This window comes from Scomber japonicus, chromosome 9 (genome assembly GCF_027409825.1).
Source record: "Scomber japonicus isolate fScoJap1 chromosome 9, fScoJap1.pri, whole genome shotgun sequence".
Taxonomy (NCBI): Eukaryota; Metazoa; Chordata; class Actinopteri; order Scombriformes; family Scombridae; genus Scomber; species Scomber japonicus.
Window position 1 is genome coordinate 25,012,118 of NC_070586.1, and position 13,384 is coordinate 25,025,501.

The following is a 13,384-nucleotide window of genomic DNA, read 5'->3' on the forward strand; positions in this document are numbered from 1 at the left end:
AATGAGAGCCAGATGTGGTGATGTCATGCGTGTCTGTGACTCTTAAACTGTGTTCTTTGAGGCTGTAGAGTGAGATCAGGGGCAAGGTCAGTGGGATATTTGAACACAGGCCATTGATAAAATAGCTGATGCTGCATAAAGTTTTGTGACTGTAATCAATGTTCAAACTGATGCTCAGGACCATGGACGATGCTGAGGTCACTGCCACAAACACACACTAGTAAAATCCTGAAAGTTTACGAGAGAATGAAAAGAAAACTGATGTACGTCATTGGTTGTTAAGAGTTTGTTGGTTGGCAGCTTGTGTTTTCCTGGAAGAGCCTGAACTGATGGTAGCTTTGTGAAACACACGCACATGTGCACGTAGACGTCAAGATGGCATATGGACACGAATATTCCACTACCCACAACCGCCACCTTCCTTCGTCACCCTTCCTAAGTTATGCATCATCAGCCACATCACTAAATATCACCATGGTAACACTCAGTCCTGTCCCCCATGTTTCTGTGGTTCTCTGTGATCCCTTACCAGACTTGCTCGATTAGAAGTCTCAGTTTGCAGTGTGTTGAGCTTGATGATGTGTTCAGTGAGCCACTTGAGAGTTGCTGACTCAGCCTCTCTCTCATCCAAGAGAAATGTAAAAAGAAATATAATATATATGAATGCAAATACTTGGTAACAGTTTTTTTATCTTAAAACTAGAGTCTAAGGGTGTTTCTTTCATGTAATTTTCATTGTTATTCCAATCAAAACCAATAAAAGATCATAAGAAATTAATATGAAAGTTTAGGGTGTACTTATGTCTGTTATTGGTTCAATTGTTAACATTAAGACAACACTAATACATCTCATTTAATCCAATACATGACACCAGCAGAGGCATTGTTTCTATTCCAGTCAACTCTACATTGCATTCCTGTTTTTTTAGGTTCTAGTTTTCAGCTTTTTTCCTGGTTAGTTAAACCAGTACAGCTGCAGACTGTTTAAAACAAGCTTATTAGAGTTACATTCAAACCCAAACACACTTAGAACTAACACGCTTCCTGACCTTTAATTATCTCAGCGTGGAAAGAAGAATAATGCAAACAAAGTTAGGTCTCACTTACAAAATAATAAAGAATACAGCTCTCAGTTACCTAACTACTTATTTTAGTGTCAACAGAGATTATCATATGTAACAAGAGGTTAACATCATTCCTTTCAGATTCCAGAGTTCTGCAGACAATTACACAGTTTTATACACTGCTGCAGTTCTCTGGACAAATTATCTGAAGCAACAGCAGTCTGAGAGACTGGGAGTGGTTTTAAACTTTAGGTAAAGACATGGTTGATGAAAAGTCAATCATATGTTTGTTTTGCTTGTTGAATGTTTCTTCTGTTTTTGTCTTTGTCTGTTGGTTATTTGTTGGTCTTGTCTGACATGAATCAGCCATTCCAGCTTTATTGTGTTTTTATCTTCGATAATTTAATTGTCAGGACTGAGAGACTGCAGTTTATCTATCTATCTATCTATCTATCTATCTATCTATCTATCTATCTATCTATCTATCTATCTATCTATCTATCTATCTATCTATCTATCTGTCTATCTATCTATCTATCTATCTATCTATTTTTGTGTACTTATAACATTGCAAACATGTCTTTCAAAGAATTCAAACTGAAAAGCCAGCATGGCATATCTGAAGCATGAAACTTTAATGTCAAATAAAAATGAAAAAAAAGGTCCATAACCTATCCTATTTATTTATATTTAGAGATTCATTTTATCTACATTTTACAGTGATGCTGGACAGCTTGTCCACCAGGTGGCACAACTACATTACATACACACAGTGTGTTTGAATAGTATGGAATTATATTTTTTATACTTTTTTACCATTTTATTTGTTCAGAATTTACTGACTCCTAAACTACCATGTTTTTTTCCCAATGAAGTGTTTTCAAACTGGTCTCAGTTTCTCTCAAAGGAATATTTTTGTTATGGATTTATTGTTCATTGTACTGTATATAGTATATTTCACAAATTTGATTTAACTGCTGAAACCCAGAATAACTTTTCTTTGCATTTCCACATCGCTGGCAGTGTACGTTATACTTGACCACATTTGCAATAACTTTCCAGTGGCAATTATGGTTATTTTGTTTTCAAAACACAAAAACAGTGGCATACTTATTCCTATTTTTGAAATAGTAGAGTCAAAAGTAGAATCTTGATACTAGTTGTCTTGAATAAACATGGTTTGGACATTGTTTTGTGTTGCACATTGGCGCAGGAAAAAGACACAAAAATGTAACATGAAAGACATCAAGTTCAAAAGATTAACAATTTTAATAAAATCCATGTCAAACATCAAAATACTGAAATGGCAAAAACAACTTTTTTCTACTTTTCTTTTCAAGGTTTTGTACAAATCACAGTGGTTCAAAAATATTACAATTTTTTTGTTTCAAAACATTTTTGCAACAGCAGCAAAACATTCTGATTGTTGTTGTTTTTAAAAGCCCTTAATAGTTTGTAAGTGTGGTGTGCTCTCGCTTGCCTTTTATTATAATAAAACACAATAACATGAGCATTAAATGTTAATAAAACTCATATGAGTCAATGGAAACAAAAGTGCTTAACAATACTATACAGAATATACGATCCACTTAAAAATGACAGTATAGACCAGAGGTTAATAATACCATGTCTGTCATATCTAACACTCTCCCTGTCCTGGGCATCTCTGTGCATACAATCATATGTATACAACAGCTTAGTAAATACATACAGTGTGGTGAGGGGTTCATTCCAACTGGGACTACTAATTTTAGATTTACATCACTGTACTTTACTTTGGATAACAACTATCTTAATTAAAGCATCATATATATAGTTGTCACAGCTAATATATGCCTTTAATCCAAATTGTAGCTCACAGATGCTGTTCCCCAACTTAAAATACGCTGACTTTATGCATGATTGTAACAGCCAAAAAGTGGAAGCAATACTAAATTTGGCTTATAGAGAAAATAATTACAACAAGGTTGAGAATAAGTAAGGTGTTTTCATTTTGATGAGGAAATGAGTAAATATAAAGACTTAACATCACAAAAGTTGTGTTAGGCTACATAATAGAAAGTGCAGGCACCTGAAAGAGTGCGAAAACATTAGTTTAAAACTGCTGGTATGCTGGGTTTCTTGGTCAGTTCATAAGTATTCTGTTGCGTAGCTTTAGCTAATGAGTGTGTAAAGCTCTGTATCTTATGTCATTACTACAAGTTATCACTATGCCCCCATTAACCAGTCACTGCTTTACACCTCAAACATGTTTAAGAAACATGAGCCAATCCACACAAGCACTAAGATACTGTACATTTAAGAAAGCTGCCTACTGTTATTTCTGTGCTCACGTGTGTATTTCTTGGCTTAATCAACTCAAATTTGAGCTCAAAAGGCTGCAACTACGGTGTCATCAGTCTGTGCAGATCTAAAAGAGTGAGTTTCACTGAAGGCACAGGAGAGGAGACACCAACAACAAACAACAAGGTGTTCTCTCAGTCACTAGGCCCCACATTGAAAAAAGGGAAGGTTAAGCCTGCTAAAAAGGCAGAAAAACTCTAAAATGAGTGGGGAGGATATGACATTGACAAGGATGTAATAAGATAGAACAAGACTAACCTGAATACCACAACCCTCCACTGGAGTGTGACTGGGCATAATTTTGGCCAGTAGGGGTCAGTATGGGGCAAAAAATAAGGGCTGACAACAGTTTACAAAGTTTTTAATTTTGCATCTTCTTATTCTCTTTTCTGTAAAGCAGCATTTCTAAACCTTTTGTGGCCCATGACCTTATTCTTATAAGGTTACCACATTTCTCACCCCACCAATAAAAAGAGTACACAACTGTCATGTCAATTATCTGAATAGACATTTTGTACTATATTCTCAGTTTCAGTTTTAGAAGTTTCATATCAAGTGACTCCAGATAGCGACCTGACCCCAAGGTTAAGAAACTCTATGTCTAATCCCAGAAACATGCATCATGCTTTTTTCATTTCCTATGTCATTGCATGCAGGCTGAATCAAATTGTTAATTTGACTTTCAGCCACTTTGGACATTCTTCAAAAGCATTATAATACTCAAATTGAGTTAAATACCTTATTTTTATGCTTTTCAGTTTTATGCCCTGTATCTTAAAATTAAGCTTGATTGATTGTACAGTGACAGCTTAAAATGAAGACCTATTACACTGTACAGCAGCAGCAGAAGGTGTTTTTCAAGCATGTCTGTAGATTTCCCAGCATACTATTCAGAGTTGTATATTTAGTGATGCTACCTTATGCTGTGTTGAGCTAATTTAGTTAAACTGATCTATATAAAACACCTCATTGTAAAAAAGAGAGAGCTACTGTCGGGATCAGTTCCAACTAGACCTTAAATATGAAGCTGCACTGAGCAGGTTGTGGGAAATTTTGAAGGAAGTGAAAATATCTTGCTACAATCATCAGTTTTATAAACAATTTTACAAGAGGAACAATTCACACTAAGCACAGAAAAGTATAGTCATAGAAAAAAAGAAGAAAGTGCATTCCTACACAAAGTGTCATTAGAGTGACAAAGCCACCATGCAAATGAACCACATTACAAAAGTGGTCACACGTATCCAGCACACAGACCAGCCAGTGTTCATTAAAAAGCTTTGCTTTCTCAAAGTCAGTGGTTTTAAAGTTACACTAGAGGAATCAACCCGTCAGTTATTTTTTATCGCTACCTCTCAATCACCAGGTCAGTGGAGAATTCCAACCATGATCCTACATCCAAATTATCTAGAAAAAACAGAAATCTAAGGCCATATAATTATACCAACCCACTGTACTACACTATAATTTAATTCAAGGCCATTTTCTCTGCATAAAAACAAGTATTAGGCCAAAAGATTCTCCACGACGATGACTCAGGTTGGCTCAATAGTCCCCTCAAGAAGTATAATAGCTAACAGAGCATAAAGCAAAACCATAATCAATTTTACATGATCTACTGTATCCATCATGTCAACCACTGCGGAACCTGTCTGCAGGTTTGAACTAAGCTGTTGTGAAAATCCCTAACAAAATTTCAGTTTTGACAAAGTTTGTCCAACTATAAAGGCACACGGACCAAGAGAAGAGGCTTAATGGGTCATACCAACCATTAATAAGACAAATCCCTTCAATGGTGAAAGAGATCATGGAAGTCCATCTTTCTCCTCTTCAGGTCTTATATTCGAATTCCCAAAGCCCTGCATTGGGAAGAGTTTAAATACCCACAGATTCCAAAATATGTAGGTTGCATGCAATGTGGACTGAGACTTGTTAACTTTTATCAGAGTGGAATCAGCTCAATTCTCACTTGGGTCTCGTGAGATCCTATCTGACTTCTATTTCGGTAGCTGAAAATTACTTTAACACGCCTCCCATGGAGAACAGCAGAATGCACCACATGTCTCACACAATCTATCTATCTCCTACAGTTGCCTGGATAAAGCTGAGGGGCACAGACCCACAAATAGAACGATGTGCTAATAGAAACTCATCACCACAAAGTCTTGTTTTCACATTCAGTCCTAAAGCCCAAAGAAATTAGCACCCTTAACGAGGAAATCCAATTTGCTCCTAAATGTGGTTATATATCAAACCATTCATAGTTTGAGGCAACACTCATGATTGCAAATTCAATCTAAAGTAATATTATTTTCCTAGTTATCAAGGAAGCAAAACAGATCATACTGTTTAAACACAAAAGCAGCAAAAGACATGAAGTTGTAACCACTGTATGTAAAATCAAAAATCTACAAATTTTAATATCACTGACCTATTATGACCTCCTAGACGGTTAGCATATGGAGCAGAAAAATTAAGGATTAAAACTGCGCCAAATTAAAATACTTTCTTTGAAACTTTCCACACTTTCATTACAGGTAAACACTTAACTTGACAGACACTTATACTGTGAACAGAAAATTGCGTGCGTGTCTGTGTGTTCATGTGGACACTGTCCTATTGTGTCTTAAGCACCATTTTCAATTCCAGCAAGAAGAATGGAAGGCAATGTCCAGCAGTGACACATTTCTCCTGACACCACAGACTGAAAATGCCAACTCAAGGAGGGATTCAACATCATCTTGTCCTGCATTCTTTCCCTACAAGCCACTTTCTCTTCTCTGCTCCACCCCCTCTTTCCAAATAAGGAAGCAGGGAAGCAGAACTCAAGAAAGTGAGGAAGAAAGAGATCAAAAAGAATCACAGCTTTGGTATTCAGGTGAATATCAATAGTCAGTAACTGCACATTATAATGCTGTGCATGTGCTTATGCTTTCATTTAACACTCTAAAAAGGATTTACTGATAATATTAATAATTCAAACTAGAGAGAAGAAATCACGCTTTAAAAAACCACTCCTGTTAGTGTGGAGGTTAGTGATGGGGCCCTGAGCAGTGCTGCCCCTAGTGGTGTAGGGGTGTAAAGGCAGGCTGGCTGAGGCGCTTCAATGCAACCTAGTGGTCATGGACGTTGCAAGCTTTTTATGTTTAATACTGTATCCATCTTTCTTCCATGGAAGAGGTATAAAGTAAGGCTAGCCCTCTCTAACCCCAACATTGCTATAGAGTGGTCACTTTGAATGTCTCTGAAGTGCAGTTTGGTGATTCCAACTCATCAAGGAGAGCTTGTGTTTTACTTTTTGTGTGTGTGTGGTGTTCAGGAGGAAGGAATGGCAGGTGCAGGGGTGGATAATGGACATTGAGGACCACATCAACACAGACTGGAGATTAATATCTATGATTGAGACTCCTAACTGGAGCATCCTAACTCAGTAATATCTTTAAGGTTGTCCTTACACCCAAACTAAAGTTTAACAGTCCCATTTTTGTGATTACAATGGCAAACATAAAGGTCCCCAATACTTCCTGGGAGTAGTGTGCGCCATTTCCCCTGATAACAGTGTCCTAGAAGGTGAAAAAAATATATAAAATGGACAAATAATATCAAAATACTAATAGGTCCGTTGTCAGTGTCAGTTCCTGGGAATCCAGTGCTGGTTTTAGAGGGGTAGATCTTGGGGCATTGGACTGTGTGTGTAAGCACAGTCTGTGTAGAAGTGAAGGCAGAGGTAATCTCCCCAAGGGGAACTGCAGTGGTCAATGTGGAATAGTCATTAAGGTCAATGTGAAAGATGGAGACTGAGAGAGATAGAGAGCTCTTGCACCCAGTCCAAAGGCCAGGACACAGAGTGCTGACTGAGGGACAGAGCTCTTGTGGAGGGGATGGGAGGTTGCACTGCAACGCCACAGGCCTTTATCGATCAGGGCGTCTAGGAAGCACTCAACTTGGAAGCTTCAATCATAACAACCATACACATACACTCACACATCCATAAGCCCACACTTGTCACGCAGGCATACCAAAATGCACTCATAAAGTCACCCACAATTAAAAAGAGGCACATATATTCCCCCTAACCAAGCTGACATTCAGGCATAGCAGCAATGATAGAGGGTATAAAGCCAGCCTCCTCTATATGCGTTACAGGGGTGTTAGTTATCCTTGATGGGATGACCCAGGTCAAGATGAAGTGTAGAGGAAGTGGAAGAAACGCTTAAGAGACATGTGGAGAGGAGGATGGGTGTCTCCAGAAACACCAGCCCCGTTTGGTGTGTTGCTTGCGCAGGATCTCCTCCTCACGCTCACGCTCCTTCTGAGAGCGCAGGTAGCGGTCTTCCTCCTTCAGGAACCACACAGGAGGCCAACGCTGCTTCTCAAAGTGCCTCTGGTTTTCTGCAGAGAGAAACACAAAGATGCCATTTCAGATATACATAGAGAATAATGATTTAATTAATTAATTTGTGAGTAAGTAAGTGAGTAAGAAAATGAAGAGAGGTCACTAAAGATTATTTTACCCATAAAACCCACAAGATCACTCTTAACCTTTCTAGCAGTGTTGTATTACTACACATTAACACATAGTATTTAAAGATTTCCTGTGTGAAATGTATTCACACCTTAGTGAAAGGGGAGGATGGGTGTTACATTTACTTGATCCTAGACATATTTTTCCAATCTTTTTACAAAAACACCCCATAGAGAGCTCATGTGTCTCTTCTACTATTATTTTATTTTCAGCTCATTTCCAGAAGTGTTTTTACAAAGAAAAAAACAAATTCAGCCCTCCCGTACAAATAGTCACACTAAGTTCCTATTTAGTGTACTTGTAAAATTAAAGTTGTTGTTCAGACCCGCATTGCAAAGCAACATTCTTGTTTGTACTGGGTCTTGTGCTGGCAATGTGTCAGTACCTGGAGACATGGCCTTCATGTCTTTGGGAAACTTGCGGCAGATGCTATTATAATTAGTGCAGATGTGATGGAGACACCAAGTTGATAGCTGCTTGGCATTATGAAACTGCAAAAGGAAAAAGAGGGGAGATGAGATTTTAAAACAGCTTTGAAAGAAGAGACCAGATATAAGCTGTTATCAAGTACACATATGGTAAATTACTATTCGTCACTGTAAAAGAATATGAATTCCTATGTAAATTGAATTGTTGATATTTTAAGGACTGATTATTTGAAGGAGATATCTTATTGAGGACAGACCTGTGCCAGTTCCAGGTATGCCAACACCTGTCCGTCAACGTCAACTCCTTTCACTGCTAACTGCAGAAGCTCGTCCACAGCGTGCTGTTCTGAAGATGCACAAAACATAATCATGTCAATATTTACTTTTTACATGCATCACTGACAGAGGCCCACATCTCTCTGTCTACCAGTCTGCATTTAACACATTTCACTGCATATAAAGTGTTTTATTTAGACACTGATAAATGGATGTAATGTTATAATACTAGTAAAACTCAATTTAGTCACATATACCCTATAAAAATATCAAAGTGAATAATATTTCTGATACTGCAGAGAGTTCTTACCTGTGAGGGCAACAAGGCGTGGCAAACACAGCCGGTTGGCCAGAACAATTAGTTCTATGGGCTCCAGACCAGGACAGGGTGTCAGCAGACCGCAGTACAGGAACTCCAGCACCCCGTGCATACAGGCTGTACTGGTGTTAGGAATGGAAACCTGGAAAATGATCAGATCAACAAGGAACAAAAAATATGAGAAATTAAGACCTAAAAATCAATGATGGTAATTAAATACAGACCTAAATTCTAGATAAAATCATACTAAGTAATTTAACTCCATGTGAAAATCTTTTCCTGCATGTGTGCGTTCTAAAATAATATGTTAACAAATGTTTATGCTATATTAAGTGTAAAGGCCAGAATAGGAAGTGTCTCATAAATACACGGATATCAATAGAAGCAATGCTGTTGGTACTTGGAGGTAAAGGGCAGAGGACATCCTGTTTCGGTCATATGAACACTTTCATCTAGGCTCAGATGAAAGGAAAGCACAGTCTGAGGGTTAGTGATTCGTGCAATATACAGTACCAGTCAAAAGTCTGGACACATCTCCCCATTCACTTGAATGAGGAAGTGTGTCCAAACTTTTGACTGATACTGTAGGCAACGCTAAAAATCAAAAAGCACACACAGGCAGCCCTGCTATGCTGAGCACAGTGAGAGGCAAGCCCAGTCCTAATGTGCATCCCAGCTAAATTTGGCTCAGTTTTAAAAATGAGACAGACATACAGACAATTAATCACATTATGCACATTATGCTTTCATTATAAAATAAAATGTGTTAAAATAGAACAGGCCTACAGGTGTACTAAATGAGGAATGTTTAGCATTAAAGAAAAATATCTATTCTATCTAGACAAAAGGTAGATTTTATTGCAAACCAATGGTGACTATAATAAGAATCACCTGCAGTGACCTCTAGATGTCACTACACAGACACAGACTCAGTCAGACCTTAGCTAAACCAGAGGAACTGGCCACACTGCTTTCCTGTGAAACTCAACATTTCACTTTGGATAGGATAAATAGATGCATACAAATGAGCAAGACCTTTTTAAGGGTCTAATTACTGTAAGTCAGAACATCAGTATTTCCAAGCCAGGCTATGCAGTGTAAGCCCAGGAAGCATAGAAAGAAAGTAAATGATGATGAAACTGATGACCTGACCCCTCCAGGAGCACTCTGAGTATACCCACAGAGGCGCTCTTCAACCTCCACACCCATAAGCAATTAGGAGAATGTCAGCTTGGCACGACCTCTCGTTAAGACTAAAAGTCACAACACTGAGACAAGGGTGGTCTCTGGAGCTTAAAGCCCCAGCTGAGGCCAGGAAACATTAATGAGTGGACACATCCACAGCAGGACATTTATGGCCCATCAGATGTATTGACAGATGTTCTTTTGCTCCCTCAGTCTGGACAGAGAGAGGCCAGTGACTTAAATTGAATTAAATTACATAACCATAAATCATAGACTAAAAGTAAAGATTTATTATTTAAAAAAAAAAAAAAAGCACTGGAAGAAGAGCTGCAATGACTAAAAGGTGTAAATGAGATATAAGTCTCTGAAGGGCTTAAAGAACCTCACCTCAAGGGAATTTAAGGATGTAATGAGTGTAAAACAAAAAATAGCCAAAACTCAAAATAAATTGTTGTGAGGAAAAAGCAGTGAGTCACACCGAAGAGAAGGCATGAAGTTAAAGAGGAAGAGTAAAAATTGATGTGATTCTTCCTCTGCAACAGGAAATAAGTTAGTCTACAGCAAAAAATAAATATATCCTGTTGACATTGCTCTTTTTTTTGCGAGTGAGTGCCGACTTTCAGAGCCATTACATTAGATGAGCAAGGTTTCTTAACACTCGTACGGTGAACATAAAACCACAGACACACACTAGAACATAATCCAAGGGTGTACCATGACACACGCTGTGGCTGACAGGGGTCAGTTTGTGTAACTGTCTGGACAGATGTCAAACCTTGCAACCGATGTCCTTGCATGCATGTCTATTACTATTCAAAAGATAAAGTCCTTGGAGCTTTCCCCAAGCAAGCTTATAGTATGAAATGATTATTGTCTTGTTCTCTTTAAAATAACACAAACAGTGCTCATGATGCTCACACAATAATGATACTGCAAATAATAATGGCACTGATGATAAATCAGTTTAAAATACATATCTGTCTCAATACTATTCTGTGCAGAGCTCAAATAGCATGAACATTGAAATGTGTTTGACTAAAAATACTGAGATGGTAGTGTGGCATGAGCATGAAAATAGAAAAGTGCTGGTTAATCACATGCTGCTCTCACAGTTAGAGTTACAGGATCTTTGAATTTCCATACAATGCATTTATAGAATGAAGCTCCACTTAAATCTAAAATACTCTATTATTGTAGTACAATTCTACTTACTTGATAAATAAAATATTGAATTATCCCCCTGCCTTACTACATCCTATCATGTCACATTCAGATGGTCACTCCTTTTTTTTAAATCTCCACCAGCAATAGTTAAAAAATTAACAGTTGTTGTGTCATGGCTATACAATTGTGTTATTGCTCCTTGCTCCAAAAGTGCTGCTTCTATTGAAAGACTACTGAAAGCGTTTCTCTTATTTATCCAAGAGGATTGATCCGTCACAGACAGACATATAGCCATCCAATGTCATGGCAATTCTGAAAATACAATGTGAACATTAGTGACACTACGAGTCACATTTCTACCTCAGGAAGTTTCAAAGCCAGCAGAAAATCAACTAACTCCAGCTTAACATATGAAATTAAATTAGCTGATTAGCACAGCAAAGCTTCTTAACATAGTAAAATGCAAATACAAACACAAACAGACTCTTCTCGTAAGCATAAATGCTAACAGCCTCATTGTGCAGTCAGTCTTTGAGGCTTTGTCTCCAGGGCACCTGCTTTCTGTGCTGTGCCAGCTTCATGCCATAAACAATGCCATGACAGTTACAGACATGCACTATTTAGAGTAACCATAGACACCGGCAGCCCACCAGCAGCAAACACAGCGTCCCCTCAATGATGCTGATATCCAGTTTTCACCACCATCCCCAGTAGCTGCAATGGCTTTTTTTCATATCCACTCACATAGTGTTTTCTGGAATAAAATCCAAGCTAACAAAAGGGAAATACAAAAGAGTGAAATTGATTTCTGTCTGACTTTGCCTTACACTGAAACTGAATACACAACATTTTTATTTCCTCTCTGTCTCTCTCTGTTCTTTCCTAAGGATTCCATTCAGTTCCTCTGACGACCGGAATCTACATAACCTAACCCTGCTGACCTTAAAAGTAACCATACCCCATGGGATCTGGTTCTGCAACAGTGTCTGTGGAGTGTCAACTTTAAGACAGCCAGAGACATGTACTTCCTCTCTGGTTGGATCAGGTCCGGTGTGCAGGCTCTGTCCTCGGAGGAGCACCGGGCCACCCAAAACTAAGCAACCACTCAGTAACCCTACCCAGCACTTGGTGAATGCTGACCTTGAATAGGGAGATTCTTCTGGGTATTGAGAGGAGTTTATGCAATATCTTCAATCAGCTATCATCAATCAGCACTGTCACGCAAATGTTGTTATGTCTCATTGTTTTGACATAAAACTAAATGCAGTGTGGTTTGCAAAACGGCTTGACACAGGAAAGCACATGGCATCAAAGGTAATGTTTTTAGCTCTCTTAACCAGGTCAGAAGAAAATATGTCTGTTCTATATGTGCTCTTAAGTATGTACCGCCACAGGGGTAGTTGCAGAGCTTTCAGCACATTTGTGGGTCAAACAACAGTTTGTAGGTCAATCTGATAACAATCAAGCACCTTCAGCTGTAAACCTTGATGTACTAGAAGCAAACAGTGAGAAAGCACGAACACATGTGGGTTATCGAGTTATCAAGCAAAACACTCATCTCCAGTGTAATGTTGTTGTCACATGCTGAGGACAGATGTATGATTAGGTTGCGAGTTTACTGTTTTAAATTTGCCACACTGATTAAATGTGCAGTTTGTATAATTTAGTGCCATCTAGTAGAATAGGTTTAGAAGAAAATATATTCAATTTATATGTATGTTTTAATTAGTGTATAATCACCTAAAAATAAAAATCCTTGTTTTCCTTACCTTAAAATAAGCTGTTATATCTACAAAGGGAGTATGTCCTCTCTTAGGGAGCCTGCCATATTGCACCACCATGATTTTACGGTAGCCCAGAACTAACAAACCAAACACTGGCTCTAGAGATGGCCTTTCTTGTTATATATGATTATCGCACCTACCATAGGTCCTCCTGCACAGCTACTGAAGGAGGGGAGTGTTGCAATCTGCAAGCTTACCGCTAGATGACACTGAATCCAACAAACTGCACAAGTTTCAGTACAAAAAACTAAATCCAGTCTCAAAACTTAAAGTTAAGTCCATCCTCAAGCTTTTCC

The 13,384-nt window shown here is 38.2% G+C and overlaps 1 protein-coding gene across 4 annotated transcripts in view; it reads right to left on the reverse strand.

Annotated features, from left to right (window-relative positions):
* Positions 1-2,314: 2,314 nt before the first annotated feature.
* rhobtb4 (Rho related BTB domain containing 4) overlaps positions 2,315-13,384 on the reverse strand; it is a 43,451-nt gene continuing 32,381 nt past the window's right edge. For all 4 annotated transcript variants that reach the window (XM_053324581.1, XM_053324580.1, XM_053324582.1 and 1 more), the window contains 4 exons: positions 8,947-9,097; positions 8,618-8,706; positions 8,318-8,423; positions 2,315-7,799 (listed from right to left, as the gene is read on the reverse strand). In XM_053324581.1, the coding sequence (XP_053180556.1) occupies positions 7,621-7,799; positions 8,318-8,423; positions 8,618-8,706; positions 8,947-9,097 (525 nt within the window). In that variant the 3' untranslated portion in view covers positions 2,315-7,620. The remainder of the gene's footprint in view (positions 7,800-8,317; positions 8,424-8,617; positions 8,707-8,946; positions 9,098-13,384) is intronic.